Source organism: Phallusia mammillata, chromosome 4, assembly GCF_965637545.1.
Source record: "Phallusia mammillata chromosome 4, kaPhaMamm4.hap1.1, whole genome shotgun sequence".
Taxonomy (NCBI): Eukaryota; Metazoa; Chordata; class Ascidiacea; order Phlebobranchia; family Ascidiidae; genus Phallusia; species Phallusia mammillata.
In genome coordinates this window covers 26,860,707-26,877,692 of record NC_137255.1, presented here as the reverse complement: position 1 = coordinate 26,877,692, position 16,986 = coordinate 26,860,707, and the positions used below count along the sequence as shown (strand labels likewise).

The following is a 16,986-nucleotide window of genomic DNA, read 5'->3' as shown; positions in this document are numbered from 1 at the left end:
AAGCATAATTGGGAAGATTAGCACAGCAAAAAACATGGGACAAGATGCGCCTAAAATAAATGCTTATTCTGAAGTCAAGAGTTTTTAATTAAACACTGCCGCTCCGGATTGCGATTATTAGCAACAGTTTGACCAGACGCATGAAAGAACGTCAATATTTCGGACAAAAAAAATCCTCACATAAATGTAAGGGAACAAAACTTTCCACAATAAATTTAACAAGCTCAAAATCTGCCTAACGTTAAAAAAACAATGACTGTTAACTTTAAAAATTAATAAAAATACGAAACCAATTACATTTTGTTCTTCCTTGTGTTGCGTCAAAGTAAAATCACTGAATCGTAACGTGATCAGGTGATTTACTGGTTTCAAGGTTCTTTGGTTGTGGCGGAATTATTTTTGTTAGGTGTTGGCAGATAATTTACAAAATGGCTGCAGTTTACGATAACCTGCGACTCCATATAACCAGTGATTCGTTTTACATCGAGTCTTTGAATGCCGGGTCGAGAGATGTCCTGGTTTTGGACAGAATTAATTTTGAAATTAATCTTCGTTCCAACAGAGAAGATATCCCACCTTCGTTAGCAGAAAGCAAGGTTAGCTACGATCTGTGTGGTAAATTTCACAAATAAGTGTATTTTACAATAATCAGTACTTTTGCAATACTTTTATACACTATTTTAAATTGAGAAAAGTAAACGTGAAAGAAAATTAATATTACATTCAGTTTAAACTTCTCCAATCACAATTTCTATTGGTAGTGAATCATGTTTTAGTTTTTTCATCATACAGTAGAGTTGTGCGTATATTCATGATTCGTCCACTGTGCTCTCCACTTTTTGGCTTTGAAACCATTTACCTTTGCGTAGATTTCTTAGCATGGTGCTTGTAATGCAATTATGTCACCAGGTATTCTTCTACAAGTGAAATAAACTCTTTTATTTTTGCCTTTTGTTTTTAGTTGATTTATGGAATATTTGGCATTATCCGCTTGGTTGGAGGACCGTACCTTGTGGTTATCACAGGTCGACAGAGGGTTGGAGATATTCTCGGACACACTGTGTGGAAGATAACTGAAACTGAAATTATTCCATTCAGAAAATCACTTTTGAATCTAAATGAAGCACAGGTGATATATGTAGACACTTAAATAACATTTTTTAGGCTATCAATTCTGCTGGAATAATACATTTGTTATGTAGAGGTAGTACTAAATACTGTATAATACTGCAGTGCACAGCATAGTGTGTGCAATGTAAGATACAAGCCAACAAGGGAAAATTACACCAGATTTTAGTGTTATTTCAATTACAAACCCTTTATGCAACCTGAATAGCTTTCTAAAGCTTAATATATTTTTTCGAAGCATTTTCGTGACTTGTAAAACTTCCTACCATGTGATAACATGCTGTGTTATGCAGTAAGATATGATATTAAGTACTACCATGCATAGGCGTCGATTTTTTAATTATTTGCAAAATTTTAGGGGAGACCTTTCCATGTTTTGGAAACATCCATCAGCCGTTCAAACCCACAATCTTAGGAACACAATGCAGTTGCGTTAACTGCTCCGTTGTCCTGGCGAGCGCACGATCTAAGTTATGACCCTTATTCGGTTAAACCAGGGGGTCACTAAACGTTTTACACTGCGGGCCGGATAACTTTAATAACGATTCGCGCGAGCCGCATAGTTAACATGTTCTAGCGCCGTCTTTCCATACTTGGCCCGCGATGCGATTTTCATAGGTGGGCCAAAATATGGTCTTTCTACAATCCCATTTAAAATCTGGTGATCCGACTGTTAAATTGTATAGTTAGCATCAACTAACAAGCAATGCTCGTATATTACGTCACAAGTAACAAAAGAATGCAATTGTTCGCGCACAATTAACACTTGTAGTCTCGTCTGTGACGTAACAAATTGGTTGTGGTCTATTTTGGGCGTTGTAATCCTATGAATCAAAAAAAATGTGGGCCGTAGTTTGGTGACCCCTGGGTTAAACAAACGAAACAAAGTTTGCAGATATAGCAAACTTCCGCACAGACAGATAGTGAAGTTGCCAGGAATTAAGTAAACATTGTTCAAGATGTTCATTTACATTGTATGTGACGATTTTTAAACAACTCAACATTAAACTGGCAACGTCTTATTCGAGGGTTGCTTGCGTTTTGGCTGCAAAAATGCCTATAATATTTGTTTGACTAGTCATTCCTGCAGTTACCATAAAGCAAATATAAGATACTTGAACAACCAGCCAGTACTGGGAATAAAACAATCACATAACAATGCCGATTGTTACTGCAACCATTGTTACGTTGCGTAACAAACCACGAGACACTTGCGTTTGTCATTGATTGTGACCTTCAATCTTACAAACAGCCGGTTTCAACTACTTTACGGTATAGACGTGTATGCGGTCTTTCTGGCAATACTTTATTTCAAACAAAAACAGGGGAGACAATACATATGTTGTCACCCCTGTTTTTTCAGGAGGGGAGACATGTCACCCCGGTCACCCCTAAATCGACGCCTATGCTACCATGTTATGTAGTTTTGAGTTTTAAATAGAAAATAAATCTATCCCTTTTTTGCATTATAGACAGGGTTGCCATCGACGCGGAGCCTGAAATAAGGACAACTTAAAAATTAAGTTTCCATATGAAACAAAACAAACGTTGTAGAATAAATTTATTGAATTTGAATTTATATGAGCCATGGCATATCACATGCCATATATTTTGCCAGAAACCATCTGTTCCAGCAACTCCTTGTTTGCAGAAAATACTTTGTGCATTTTACGACAGCTCGGGTCTCGGTACACTGTTACTTATAGGGGGGATTTGACTTGTAATTGTTGAAATTAAGACAAAATAAGGACAGAAGTGAAAAGGACATTTCTTAGAAATAAAGACAATACATTTTTCTAAGACAGTGCCCTTCAAAATAAGGACACATCTTAGAAATAAGGACGGTATGGCAACCCTGATTATAGAGTATGATGATTAAATAACAATGTAAAAAAATATCTCACTATAAATTCAGTATTGTGTGGTTTTTTAGACATCAGACAACCGCACATATCTTGCAATGTTGGAATATGCTCTTGCCGTTGACAGCTTTTACTTTTGCACAAGTTTTGATATTACACATTCTATGCAAAGATTGGCTTCGGCTGATACTGGATTCCATTCTGAACCTTTAAGTAGTAGAGCAGATGGCAGGTAGGCTGATTAAAAGTGAAATATATTCTACCCTGCCAAAGGTATTGCAGTATCACAACAAAGACTATACTGTCCAAAAATATAGAATACAAACTGTACAAAGACTTAAAGTACTCTTAGAATACAACAAATTTTGACAGTGTTGAAGTTTTTTGTTATGTGTTTTTCTTTTTTAATAGATTTTTGTGGAACAGACATGCACTACATGACTTTCTTGATCGGCCAGAGCTCCAGCAGTTCACACTTCCTATCATGCATGGTTTTATTTCTATCACAGCATGCTTTGTACAAGGTCGTACATTTGACCTTGCCCTTATTTCGCGTCGCAGCACACTTCGCGCTGGAACTCGTTATTTTGTTCGTGGCATAGACAGCAATGGAGAAGTTGCAAATTTTGTAGAAACTGAACAAGTGTTGATATATGCCCATCACATTTGTTCTATTGTTCAGACCAGAGGTTCCATACCTTTAATTTGGACACAAAAACCTAATCTGAGGTAATAATAGTTAATGTGTACAGTTTTGTTTGCTATTTTGGATTTAAAGTGGAGAAGCCTTTTCTTTGACAAACATTTTACAGCGGTAAATTTGAGTTTTGGTGTAATATTGGATAAAAATACCAACTATTTTTTCAGATACAAACCATCTTTGCATTTAGTTGGAGATCAGGAAAAACATTTAAAATATTTCAATCAGCATTTTGATTCACAAATTGTTACATATGGAAAACAGGTAAGCACATTAACCAATAGTATTTTTTAGTCTTTTTTGTCTGTTAGATTTACTGTTATAACAATCAGGAACTATGGCCTGTGTGGTTTCCATTAGCTTATTTACAACTTTTCTTTGTTTTGCATAACTTTCATGTTTTACTTTAATCCAATTGCATTTTTTTGTCTGGTTTATCGTTAATTGGGTGTAAAATATAATGTGAAGATAAAAGTTGTCCAACATCAAAAAGGTTATGAAACACTCAACTTATTTTCTTTGATACAGGTTGCAATAAACCTGGTAAATCATAAAGGCAGTGAATTGGAGCTAGCTCGAGCATTCCTCGACACTGTGAACAAAGCCAAGTGTCAAGACATCACATATGAAGCTTTTGACTTTCACCATGAATGTGGGATGTCACGTTGGGATCGACTGAGTATCTTAATGGATCGAATCGCTCTTGACCAAGATCAGTTTGGTTACTTTATGCAGGTTAATATTGTTTATAAAATTTCTAATCTCTTCTGATATGGCTGTCTAGATGTTTTGATTAGTGATGCTCCAAACCCGCCTAAAAAGGTTAGGGCCAAAACCAAATATTTGGCCATGAGGCCGAATAATTTTGGCTGAATCAGGCTGAACCTAAAATCCTTGTGCTTATAGATGTTTTCAACTGAACCTTGTGTTGTTGATGCAAGTGAACTCAATTATGACATCCCCAAAACACTTTCACAATGTGGAAGCTTTACTAAACCTGTAATATTTTGCAAACAACGTGACTCGTATTTTATAGATAGAACAAAATAAAACAATTGGTTTTTCCTATGGTGATATTAACTATCACTTTAGTTCACCACACATGTTATACAACATAATATGTTAAACAGGATCGGGATGGTGCTGTATTTATGAAGCAATCTGGAGTTTTCAGAACCAACTGCATGGATTGTTTGGATCGCACAAATGTTGTCCAGTCGCTCATAGCTCGCAGGTCATTAACGAAACAGCTAACACAATTGGGAATATTCAAACCAGGACATGCTATTGAACAGGAGGTTGGTTGTAGTCCTAATTTACAAGTTCTTACTTTCATACGCCTAACTAACCTCAATTTACCAAAGGAATACCAAAATACCCCATCATCTACTGCAAGTGTTCAAAACATAAATATACAAGCAGTTTACATGTTAAATAATCATAGGCAGGCAACAGCATACGAGGCAGGCAACAGTGCTTGTGATTCAATCTCAGGATTTGACTGGCCAACTATGATTTCTATGGATGAGCTTTATAAAAAAATAAATATGCACATTTTGTTTTTCAGTTCGACCTGGATTATCTGCTCAAGCAGATTTGGGCTGATAATGCAGATTTTTGTTCGCAACAATACGCTGGCACTGGAGCTCTCAAAACTGACTTTACACGAACTGGGAAAAGGACAAAACTTGGTTTGCTAAGGGACGGAATGAACTCGGCAGTGCGATATTACAAGAACAATTTTGCTGACGGCTTTAGACAGGTTAAATTAAACAAAGTTCCTCATAGTACAGTAATAACATCAAGTTTATATGCAATGGTGGGATTTTTTTTTTTTTTTGTCAGCCGGTTCTATTATAAAAGTCATATGTTTTACAGCCAGTGTTGTGACAAAAAGTCCATTGACAATAACCAGTAATGTACGCATAAAATTTTGTGAGACGCTTCTTTAAAACCGATGCGAACCAGCTGAATCCCACCACTGTTTATATGTACATGTAGATCAGGGGTGGGCAACCTGCGGCCCTTCATTAAAGCTTGTGTGGCCCGCAGAGACGCTTGGATTTCAAAAGTACCGGCAAACGAGTCCAATTATTACATATTTTTGAGCTGATTAATGCGCCTGCTGCTAGTTTTCTGCGATCTGATAAAATGTGGCTAGAATCAAATACGAATTTTACTTGTAGTTAAGCATATTTGGTAAGAAACAAAGCAAAATCACATTCTGTGATGAACATGTGCGGCCCTCGGTCCAATTTTGACATTTATAATTGGCCCTACAGTAACAAAGGTTGCCCACCCCTGATGTAGATTATGTGCATCAGTTTCTATAAATAAATTATAGTGCAATAATTCGACTATGGTTTTAGGACTCGATTGATCTTCTACTTGGAAATTATGTGATAAGTGATTCGGACAACCAACAGTCGCCTTTCCCATCCATGCAACAAAGGCGACGTCCAATGATCTTATTTTTCACCTATCTAGCTTTTTCCTTGTTTGTAATCTTTGCTCTTATACCAGCATCTGGCTTCACAGAGCAGTTTAGTTATATTCTCCTATGGGCAGGCGCAACGTTTTTGATGGCTCTATATCTTTTACGAAATGGTGTGGACTTTGTAAACTATCCGAGTTTAGTACATGTCAAACAGAAAGAAGATTAGTTTAGTTAATCTTTGATTTACCATTCAAAACAAATCATGTAACAAAATATGGTATTTTTCTATTGGACATTTTATCCTTGTTGTTGAAACAATTGTGCATAAATTTAGTTATTACCAATGAGCAAATATATTTTTTGTTAGTCAATTGCAGAGCTATTATCTCAACAAAACTCTTAGCTTGATTCATGATAAATCAAAACTTATTTTGTTTTTGCTGAAATTCAAAACAAGATTACGTGTCTGTATATCCAGAGGTGCTTGTCGTAATTGTGATGTAAAATAACCTTTAAAATTTGTATTTTTTATTGCCATGTGTTTTAAATTGATGGTGGTCCATTGCTAAGTAATCTGTAATTCTGGGTAAAATTAATACTTAAAGGAACTCCTACTGTTTCTTACCTTTCAACATATTTTACTAACTTTAAATAGAATCTGCTATAGTAAATCTTCATGGCTGCTGAAATTGGTAAGTGCAATAATATGTGCTTGTGTTTTAGTCCTATTTACATTATTTGCGATTTGTCAGTGAAATATACATATTTATACTTCTATTTTAAGACTGACAAACAAAATTCACAACAGCATCCCACATCTTGTTTAAAACAAAACTAATGTTTGTGATTATTGTGTTTTTTCTTCAAAATATTATATACTGAGCATGTTTTGTTTTTTCTTTTAATGTGTTGTGAAAAGATCTTAAAAATGAGTTTATTTAAGACAAAGCCAACCAGCACCCTAATTAGAATTTGATTAGTTTCATATGTTGGTTTTGCAAACCACACCTCTTTTCGACTTACATTATGTGCACGTAAGAATTAACTGTTGTTTTGACAAGATTACAAAACCCAGATCAAACCATTCTACTGATTTTTCCTTCATTTGGTGAATTTAATGAGGAAATACAACCAGCTCCAGTCTTGGCATCTTTCAAGTAAAATAAGTATGCTGGTGCATTTTAAGCTTTACAGAAACTTTTCCAGCTGAAATTGTTGCGACCAGCAATGTTGGACAGAAAGTTTTCGGTTTTGGTTTCAGAAATAAACGTACACTTTTAATTACGGTTTGATCGCGAGTCAAAATTTGGCAACGGGTATGAACGACGCCTGAATTAAGATAAAAATGACCACCCGAAAGAGAAAGCAAACAAAAAATATATTGATCCACATACGGTACTACTTTAATTTCCAGACCTGTGGTTCTCAGTTTTTTTTGTCGCTTTCCGAACTTTTCTTGCGGTTTTAGGCTTTCAGAACTTAATTATAAGGTAAACTTACCGATTGATGGATGCAGCTGTACTTGCACACCAAATGGCAATCACCAATAATAGCGCGCATTTAAAACGAACTTTGATAACTGTCACATTTTATTACGTCAACATAACAAATACCATAATTAGGCCTTCTTTTTCAATTTTAAAAAACTAAAATTTCAAGCCATTCATAATTTTGCCGTTTTAATTGTGAATTAACAAGGTATTTTACAAGCAAGAAGATATTTTATTCTTCTGGCGTCTGCAAAAGACATACCCAGTTTCTGGGTTCCTCGTATGAAAGGAATAATAACTTCCAGAAGTTCCAGGGTCAAACTATATCCTGCCAAACGAATCACTTTATTACGTCTAGTTTTAAATTTTGTCGATTAAATTCCTTTAGTTTTGTTTACAAATATTTTCTTGGTCTGACAAAAATCGCAACGACTTTCATGGGATCTCCATTTTATTTAAGTACGATTTCTATGCGGGATAGAAGCACCAAGGAGTTCCGCTGGTGTTCGATTCTGCCCAACAGCATCCGTCAGATTCGCACTCAGCTGCAGTGGTGCCAAGAAAACCACAGTCTTGCTTGGACGAATCCTGATGCAAATAAATGTAAAATCAAGTTTCCTTTGGACAAGGTAATATTTTGACCATACATTGGTTTTACCGTCTAGTCTAAATTTAAACCAACTACTAAATTAGCTGAATCCAAATCAGACTACATGGGCACTATGGGTCACCTACATAGCTGTTGTGTCAGCGAGTGTCTGTATTTACTCGATTATAAGCCGCCCTCTGATGTAAGCCGCATGCTAAGGTGTAAAAATATTTATGTAAGCCGCCCTCGATTGTAAGCCGTGTGCTGTGATGCTTAGGTACTAGTGTTTCATAATATTTTTTTTCTGCTGCTACATGGTAGAACTATTTGTCAACAATTGTCAGTCATGCAAATAATTCTACCCAGCAGAGCGTATGTTGACGTGCAAAGCCACATACAAACGAAATTTGAACGCGAAACAAAATATAAAGAAGGGGTGTGAAAATAAAATCGCTATGATAATAAAACGGAAGCCGCCCTCGATTGTAAGCCGCACAAACTGTCGGGTAAAAAACTTTATAAGCCATAAATAAATACGGTAACTTACATCGACGATGCAACTTGGAGATCCATCAGGGCCACCATCGGTTGAAGTTCTGTATACACACCACGGATCTGTGCTGCCCTCAGTGGTAGGACACCATAAGCAACCACTGCTTTCGCATTCCGACTCGGTGACTCCCATGAAACCACAGTCAGTTTTTTGAGTGCAAGATCCGCAGTCGGTACAGGTTCCTGCGTGTTTAGTAATGTTTGTTGTTAACGTTTGATATGCTGGCCAGGTCTGCATAGTCTAGGGCAGGAGTCGGCTACCTTATTAACGACGCATGTTGACAGTTTGTGCGTGTGTGAAATATCGTGGTGTTGTGTCAGTTTATTTAAATGTTATTAAAAAAATAAAAAAAAGACAGAATCGTGCATGTAGACTCCTTTTGAAACTTACATCATAACGAACTGAAAACTATCAATTAATGTTTAAAAAAGGAATGCTTAATTTTTTTTTTCAAAAAACAGATAAACATGAATTAGCACATCGTTTGGCTTGTCATGAAAAATCTCTTCACGTGTGAGTTTCATACCCTTGGTGGTTTTACCCAGAGATACATGTACCCACTTGGGGTACAAATTAGAGGGTATGGATGTGGATTCAAAACGGATGTTGGTCAGTTTGGAAACAATTAGTTCATAGACTGATTCTCTGTTGTAAATGTGGCAAGGACAGATTTGTGTTAATGTATGTATGCATCACATTTATTGTTTACAAAGATATTGATATCATGTCCATTGCTACAGCTTATTTACATAATATAAGTCACTGTACACATGGCATACAAACAATTTCAATTGAAGCTCGGAGAGTGCTGGCGCAAAACTGTTAAAATTGCAATATTTTTGGGATTTAATTGCTTGCATTAAAACCGTGGTTTCTGTTTTGAAATTGGTAAACTATTTACCTCCACCAGTGGGCGGTGCAGTGCTGGACGAACAATCTCCGGTTGGGCAGTTGCAAGGAGCGTTAACATGGATGGCCACGACTGGATCATCCGATTGTGGGATGTTCAATGATGCGTAGCCGTTGCCGTCTACGCTCACGCAAGATCCTGTTGATCATACAAATGTAAGCATTCGTCAGAGATAAATACATGATTTGTTGAGTTTATTTCGCTTGGTGAAAGAGTATAGCGTCACAATTAAACTTAACAAACAACAATTAAGCCGGAAATAGCTGTGCAACGTTTAAACGTTATGGATCGCAAACTAGTGTATGGTACAACTGGTGGATCATGACTAAGCGATGCAGATTGTAGATGATAGTTTGTACCTCATCCGTTTAAACTTAAAGTAAAATGTCCCAAATAATTACAAAACTTCAGTACCTGAGCATGCGTTGTTGACAAAATCCCCAGAGTTAACATTGCAATATTCTCCAGCTGGCATTCCGGTCTGAAAAGTTCCACTCATTGTTCCATAATCCTTGTTGATGGCGATGAAGGCCTTGTTTCCACGGGAAAATGCAATTTGGTTGTTACCTTGCCACCAGTTACTTACAGGTTGGCCTGAAAAAAGAAAAAAAAAGGTTTGCGGTGTCTTCAATTACACCCAAATGCCATCATAATGAGTAGTGGTCACAGTTACGTTAAACAAGATGTAGTTAGCTTCATGGTAGAAGTGTATATACAGCAAACTGCTGTTAAACTGGATATGGTTAATCTGGATCTTCGCCTAATTCAGGCAAAACTCGAGATACAAATGATTTTTAATGTGGTAAGACTTAAACTAATCGACATCGGCCAATCCGGATACTCGCGTTATCCTGTTAAATGTTTTGGTCCAAACGGGTCCGGATTAACCTAAGTTTGCTGTAGCTCCATCTGTAGGTTTTTTAATTTAATGATGTAAAATTGTCATCTTACCTGCAGCAGCGGCAGCAAAGGCAGCCATGTTCTTGATTTGCCTCCATCTGTGTTCGCAAACCCATCCATTGCCACAACTCCCGTCAGCATTTATGCTTCGCTGGTTGGCAGGAGGACCTTGATCCGAATTGCTACGGAACAAATATAGTTGTGGGTTTCTAAATCAACTTATGTCAACTTTGTCAGGTCCTGGAATATGATTGAACTGGCGTTAAGTATAACAACTTAAATTCTAGGCTTACTGACACAGTAACTGCTAAACCGTTTTATGGCAACATAAATACAGAAATATTTGTACTCAAAGTAATAGCTGGACATCACTCTAGGAACTCCATACGGCCAGGCCATCATGTAAGCAGAGAAGATCTTAAGGTCTGAAAAGTGTCACATAAAAACGATTTGTTTGATCTACGAGAAAATTTCTCTTCATAGCTACTCTTAGTCAGATTTGGGCCAAATAAAAAATATCAGTTTTTTTGCCATTGTGGCTAAAATCTTACTGTATGGATCGTCAAAGGTAATAAGACTGCCACCTCCACCGTGACCCCTCTGGTTGTCATGGTTATTGAGGAAGACTAGAGCGTTTCCATCGGGCATCATGCCCCATGCCTCGCCAAAGTTGCCCAGGTTCTGTAAAGAGTTTAAATACAATATTTAAACAAAAACAACTCGTGGCCTTTTAGCGGAAGATTTTTTTGATCAACACACACATTAACTATTAACTTAATATGATTAATTGCGAGATGCTTTGGTTTAGTTCCATTAAACCTAGCTTATTGTTTTTTGTTTGCAGCATTACCACTACCTGTGTGTATAATAGGGTCTTAGGACCAATGAAGAATTACAATTAATTAGTCAAAACATAAGCATTTTACCTCTGTTTAAACTTTTTTAATTACCTGAATCGAGTTTTTGTTGTTGCCCAAATTGATTCCGTAGTTAAACTCTGTTACTCTCCCGAGATAGAAGTATTCAGAAGCTGTAATCGGCTCGCCTGACCAAAATAATCTTGAGTTGAATGCGTTTTTTGGGAATAGATTTGTGCGCTGATTTGACTAAAGGCCGAAGTATTAGTATTATAAAGTTCATTTACCACATATATAATACTGCTTTGCATTGGTCGCATTTGCGAGCCATATTTACCTAAAAAATCAAGGCGGTGTTATTCTTGAAAGTTTGCAAATCAGTATTAAAGCAGCCATAACATCATACATAAATGCAGTGAAATAAGAAAACTTATTCTGAAAAAAGCAACTTAATCATGGTCCAAACCTCCTTGGTCAATAACTTCCGAATATATAAACGGTTTTGAGCTTGAACCAGGTAGGTTGTTGAGGGAGCTAAAAATTGCGTCCAAATCCCCAGGCCACATATGTTTGCATGCATCCACGCGAAAACCAGCGATGCCCAGTGAAGTTAGGTCGTTCATGAAATCAATAATCTTGCCTGAACAAACAAACAATTATTTATTGTAATAATCAACTTATCAACACACAAGCACTAAACTATTTCATCTTTTGTTTAGTACCCTATATACACAAAGATCAACACAACAGATTCAATATTTTTAGTTGAAATGCTTTGCAGGGCTCTATTCCCATTCGCCATTAATAATCATTATGAATATAAACGACTATTTTCGGTTCCTTAAATAACAAAGAAGCATTTTACCTCTCACGTAATCTTTGCTCTGGTTGAGATCAAGAAGGTTGACAAGACGACAGTTTCGCACCTACAAACAAAATTAAGCATTTTTCTGTAATGCAAACACCTGCGATTGCAAATGATTAAGATTCATACGTCATTAGCAACACAACAACACATACTTGGTTGGCATCTTGGTAGTTTTCAATGTTACCAGACGAGGTGTAACAATTTCCGTCGTTGAAATCCATGGAGGAGAATGGAACTCCAGGAAAGTCTTCGGTGTTTGCATCGAAATAAGTTCCACCAGTTCCTGTGCCTGGAAACACAAATCGATTTGTGCCAAAAGGTGCAAAGTCAAAAGTTTAGTGTTGGTTAAGTCTTTGGCCGGTTTATGGTTAAGAGTTACATACACAGGCCAGTTTAAATGTTTTGACCAACTTTCGTTTATCGCAAAACGTCAAGTTAAAGATATACACATTTGATGAAATCTGCTTTCTGCTTTCATGACAATTGGTTCAACAATATTATGTTTGGGTGTTGGTGGATTAGCGGTTAGATTAGTGCTTTTTTGTGCTTAACCTGTAAAAATTACCCCTAAAAGAGTACTAAAATTATCTTTTTCTATTTTTATTACGTCATCATTTTTTGACGTTACGGTTTGTTATTTTCAGTTTTTTAAAAGGGTGAATCAATCCTGTTGTGTTATCCTCGGCAGAGTAACGATGGTAAAGTAATGGAGATACCTCGTTGCAGAGAAGGATAAATATTAAAACTTACCAGTGCCTCCTCCACCACACATGTGATTGACAACAATATCGGCATAGATTTTCACCCCAACGGCGTTGCAACGATCCACCATGTTCCTGAAACGACATTATATAGTCTGTAACCACGTGGGTAAGCGATTACAACTAGTGATGCACCGAACCCGCCTAAAAAGGTTCGGGCCGAAACCGAATATTCGGCCATGAGGCTGAATAATTTCGGCCGAATCAGGCCGAACCTAAAATCCCCGTTTTTTAGATGTTTTCAACTGAACCTTGTGTTGTTGATGCGAGTGAACTCAATTTTGACAAACTAAAATCACTTTCACACTGGGTAAACTTTGCTAAACATCTAATATTTTGCAGACAACGTGGCTGGTATTTCATAGATACAACAAAAAGTTAATTAATAATGTTTCGTATGGGCGTAAGTGAAATTTAAGGCCTTAATTCCATGCAATAAAAAAGTTCGGTTTCGGCCGGTGCATCACTAATTACAACACATTAACGTAGAGTTGTGTACGAATGGTCGAAGACGCCTGATCCAGATCTTGCAAAGACGCAGTTATTGAAAAAAGAGTCGTGATAGGAAAAAAATATTGAAAAGATTTGGTAGCGCACCTGTTAAAGACTAACTTCATGTATCAACGTAAAATTAATGTCGAATTGTCAAAGGCGCCTCACCCTTATTCAGACATTAAAAAAGTAATCGGAATTTTTCCTCAATGGTTTCTGGGTTCGAACCCCGTAAAAAAGCAAAACGAATTGTAAACACAAGCCAACTAGTTGGATTATCTAAATTACACACCTTTTGATTTTATATTGGAATGAATTTCGTGTAACTTACTGAAGGGCTGCTCTGTCGCCAGATCTTGTGCTTAGAACATATGAGATAGGTTGGTATCTTTCCCACCAGGGACGGCTATCCACGATGCGGTTCTCGCTAGGTGGCGATATCTGATGTAAACCAATCAAGCGAATATTTTATTCTGCCTCGAGCCCAATCAAAATACGAAAAATGCAGGAAAAGACACAAACCTTATTTATGTCGTTAATATAAGAACAAAAACTTAGGTGGATACGCCATAGACAGTTTTTAAAATTTTGACAAAACACGGACAAACCAATATGTTTGCAAAAAACATGACGTTTTAATACTACTTATGGCTTGTCGGTATCTTATAAGAATAAAAAGACGTTTCCTGATGTGTTTATGAGGCTGGGAATATGTATAAATGTTGTAAAATGTTTCTGCATGACATTTTCCCTAAATTAATATATTTCACTAATATTACTAAGTGAAAACTCTATCATTACCGTTCCTCTCATCTTACCTGTACACCGGCCCACATGTTTGGCCCGAGAAGTTGCTCGCACTCATCCGCAATAGTGTCCCAATGCCATTCGAACAGATGGACGATACCGGCCCGACCAGGCGCGAAGTTTGGGTCCCACTGGGCGGTGCAGGACCCAACAAGACACAACAAAGTCAAAAACACCCACATTATATTCGAATACACTGCTGGGCGCGCTTTCTGTATCGGGTAATAAGGTTATACATGTGGTAGCTCACATGAACGCCGTTATTGTAAAAAACGTCGTGCAAGATTAGGTAGCGCATCTGTTAAAGACTGATTTATTGTTTCAACGTGCTTATTTGGGTTGCTTAACTTATACGTATTTTTTTGTTTAGTAAACCGATGTCAAAATAACCTGCGAAAACGTCTAACTAAGTATAAAAAACTTGTGTAAACCTTTAGGTCAGGCTTTTTTAATGTTATTGATAAAAACATATTATGAAACAAAAAAGGCACAAAGTCTACACTTCATATCTTAATGGAAAACTTATTTTCACTGAAACTAATGTTCTTTGGGCAGTTTAGTTTGCTGTATTAGCTTAGTTTGAAAAACCTGGACGTTTGTCCGACTACAAGCTAGTCACTGGTCGGTTCTCCAATCATACCTGCAATTGTTAGGTTTACTACATTTTCAACCTTTTTTTATGATCACATTTGTCTCAAAAAAGTCGAATAAATATCTAAAATATTCGTATCGTGTCGCAAAGAAAACTTTATCCTGGCGTTTGCCCTTGCGCAACGCTTGATCAACATTTATACGCAGCGAACGATGGGAATTAAGCAGATGTGCATGATGCTATTTTGGGTGCTCTTTGTTTGTGCTTTTCATTTCTGCCTGATCATTGTTGACTTAAGCTTCTCGAGTTTTGTTATTTTGTTGAATATAAAGGTACACACTATATTGCACAATAGTTACTGGAAATATAGCCCAGTGCTCTTCAACCTTTTTTAGTGTGGTGAACCCCTAAAGTTGTTGTGACCAACTCATGCACCCTGTTTACTTAAAAGGTAAACTGAGGTAAAAAGCGATATGAAAAATCATTGTGCATATCATCAAGTCAATTAAACCGAGCGGAGCAACCGAAGTTTTACACACTGATCAAAACTTTTGACGTAAATTAACGTCAATCCGCACTGAAAGTGTTAGACATGAACATTTTAAACAAATACAAAGGTTCATTTATACATCAGTTGAAACCTACATCTTTTTTAGTGTGGTGCACCCTTGTATACACTTTCGTACTGGTGCACCCTATACATATTTTGGTGCACCCTAGGGTTGAAGAGCACTGATATAGCCATGCCAAACAGCTGCAACGTACACGTAACATTTTTACATCTATTACGTGACGTACACATATTTATTCAAATGTGCATAATAGTGATCATATTCGCAATTACATAAAAGTTTAGTACGAGTTTTTTACGGGGTTTGGACACACGAAATTCCGCGGACGAGTTTCGATCAGTTTTTTGTGTCTGTATATGTTTGGGCTTCCTGGACCATGCGGTCAAGTTATAATTTTTCACCAGTTGAACTTTATCAATTATGCAACCTGATGGACAAAACATTAGATAAGTATTGTTTTAGCCAATTATAGCTAATTCCCGTAATAGTAAAATAGTCCAAACTAAACAGAAGATGTGTTTTCAGTGAAGTGTGTTTTTGTGCGGACAAAACTAAACCTGGTGTTTTAAAGTAAATTTATTTGTTTGACGCGTACAAGCATATAAACGTGTAAGCCTTTTTATGACAGGATTACTACATTTATGTACTGTACCTAACTTAAATTAGCTTGCTAAAGATAGTATGTCGCTTTTATAAAGAAATCTGTGTTGTCGGATGAACACGGCAGTCAGTATTCTATTTTCAGTGACAATGTGCCACAAAATATGTCGTTTTTATTATGAAATACTGCTGGTCGGATGTCCACAGCTATCAGTGTTCTATTTGCAGTGAATATTTCCACAGGAGGGCACTGTTGCACTAGTGCTTGCGTCAATTTTTTGTTTGTGACTCGATGCACCGCTTGAACCCGGTGATGTAAGTTTGCTGATGTCGCAAAAACTATTGACACTGACATGTGCAGAAATTCACATCAGTGGTCGATAATGTTTGTCGTTAGTCTGCGGTCTTATCTGCTGCGGCCACGTGGCCAAGAATGTTTCCACCGTTCTGTTTAAAGCAGTGGTTCTTAACCTTTTTTCCTTGCTGCACCGCTTTCAAATCACTAACCAATTTTCGCACCCCCTTCTGTAATTGCTTAAATAGAATAGACCTAACCAACCTTAATGATTCAGCATCTCCGCACCCCCTAGGAACAGTTCTCGCACCCCTTGGGGGTGCGTGCACCCCAGGTTAAGAACCCCTGGTTTAAAGTGTCTGCCAGTCGCGTTGACAAAATAAACTGCTTATGTGACATTTTGTTTAAAGCGTGAACAATGCAAACAAATTATGGCTAAATATACATTTCCTCTTGCTTGCAGTCATTTAAGTGTCAATTTACCAATACTGCGACTTGGATGACTTTAGCGTCCTGTACATTCAGATAAGGTTGTTACGGGTTTTCTTAATTTTTGTTTATGTCGGTCGTTTG

General features: G+C 37.0%; 2 protein-coding genes across 2 annotated transcripts; one reads left to right on the top strand and one right to left on the bottom strand.

The window, feature by feature from the left end:
* Nucleotides 1-355: 355 nt before the first annotated feature.
* On the top strand, nucleotides 356-7,211 carry LOC145222737 (phosphatidylinositol-3-phosphatase SAC1-like). The gene is made up of 9 exons (XM_080088926.1): nucleotides 356-596; nucleotides 962-1,129; nucleotides 3,062-3,222; nucleotides 3,402-3,719; nucleotides 3,858-3,954; nucleotides 4,219-4,425; nucleotides 4,821-4,988; nucleotides 5,258-5,452; nucleotides 6,060-7,211. Exons 1-9 carry the CDS (start codon nucleotides 429-431, stop codon nucleotides 6,351-6,353), a joined length of 1,776 nt encoding a protein of 591 aa, XP_079945052.1. The 5' UTR covers nucleotides 356-428; the 3' UTR covers nucleotides 6,354-7,211.
* Nucleotides 7,212-7,990: 779 nt separating this feature from the next.
* On the bottom strand, nucleotides 7,991-14,536 carry LOC145222736 (alpha-amylase-like). Its single transcript, XM_080088925.1, has 14 exons — nucleotides 14,366-14,536; nucleotides 13,879-13,988; nucleotides 13,045-13,130; nucleotides 12,447-12,583; nucleotides 12,292-12,352; nucleotides 11,893-12,066; nucleotides 11,520-11,614; nucleotides 11,121-11,250; nucleotides 10,919-10,994; nucleotides 10,621-10,751; nucleotides 10,084-10,263; nucleotides 9,661-9,807; nucleotides 8,754-8,941; nucleotides 7,991-8,205 (listed from the first exon to the last, which is right to left on the bottom strand). The coding sequence occupies exons 1-14, from the start codon at nucleotides 14,534-14,536 to the stop codon at nucleotides 8,086-8,088; spliced, it is 1,806 nt and encodes a 601-aa protein (XP_079945051.1). The 3' UTR covers nucleotides 7,991-8,085.
* Nucleotides 14,537-16,986: the final 2,450 nt, after the last annotated feature.

What these genes read in the sequence shown, in the direction of transcription:
- LOC145222737 (XM_080088926.1), top strand. Translation starts at nt 429, where the DNA reads ATGGCTGCAGTTTACGATAACCTGCGACTCCATATAACCAGTGATTCG. An exon ending in AGTAGTAGAGCAGATGGCAG is followed by an intron (nt 3,223 to 3,401) that starts GTAGGCTGATTA and finishes CTTTTTTAATAG; the next exon opens with ATTTTTGTGGAACAGACATG. An exon ending in AGTTTGGTTACTTTATGCAG is followed by an intron (nt 4,426 to 4,820) that starts GTTAATATTGTT and finishes TATGTTAAACAG; the next exon opens with GATCGGGATGGTGCTGTATT.
- LOC145222736 (XM_080088925.1), bottom strand. Translation starts at nt 14,536, where the DNA reads ATGTGGGTGTTTTTGACTTTGTTGTGTCTTGTTGGGTCCTGCACCGCC. An exon ending in GTGTGGTGGAGGAGGCACTG is followed by an intron (nt 12,584 to 13,044) that starts GTAAGTTTTAAT and finishes TTGTGTTTCCAG; the next exon opens with GCACAGGAACTGGTGGAACT. An exon ending in ACTACCAAGATGCCAACCAA is followed by an intron (nt 12,353 to 12,446) that starts GTATGTGTTGTT and finishes TTTTGTTTGTAG; the next exon opens with GTGCGAAACTGTCGTCTTGT.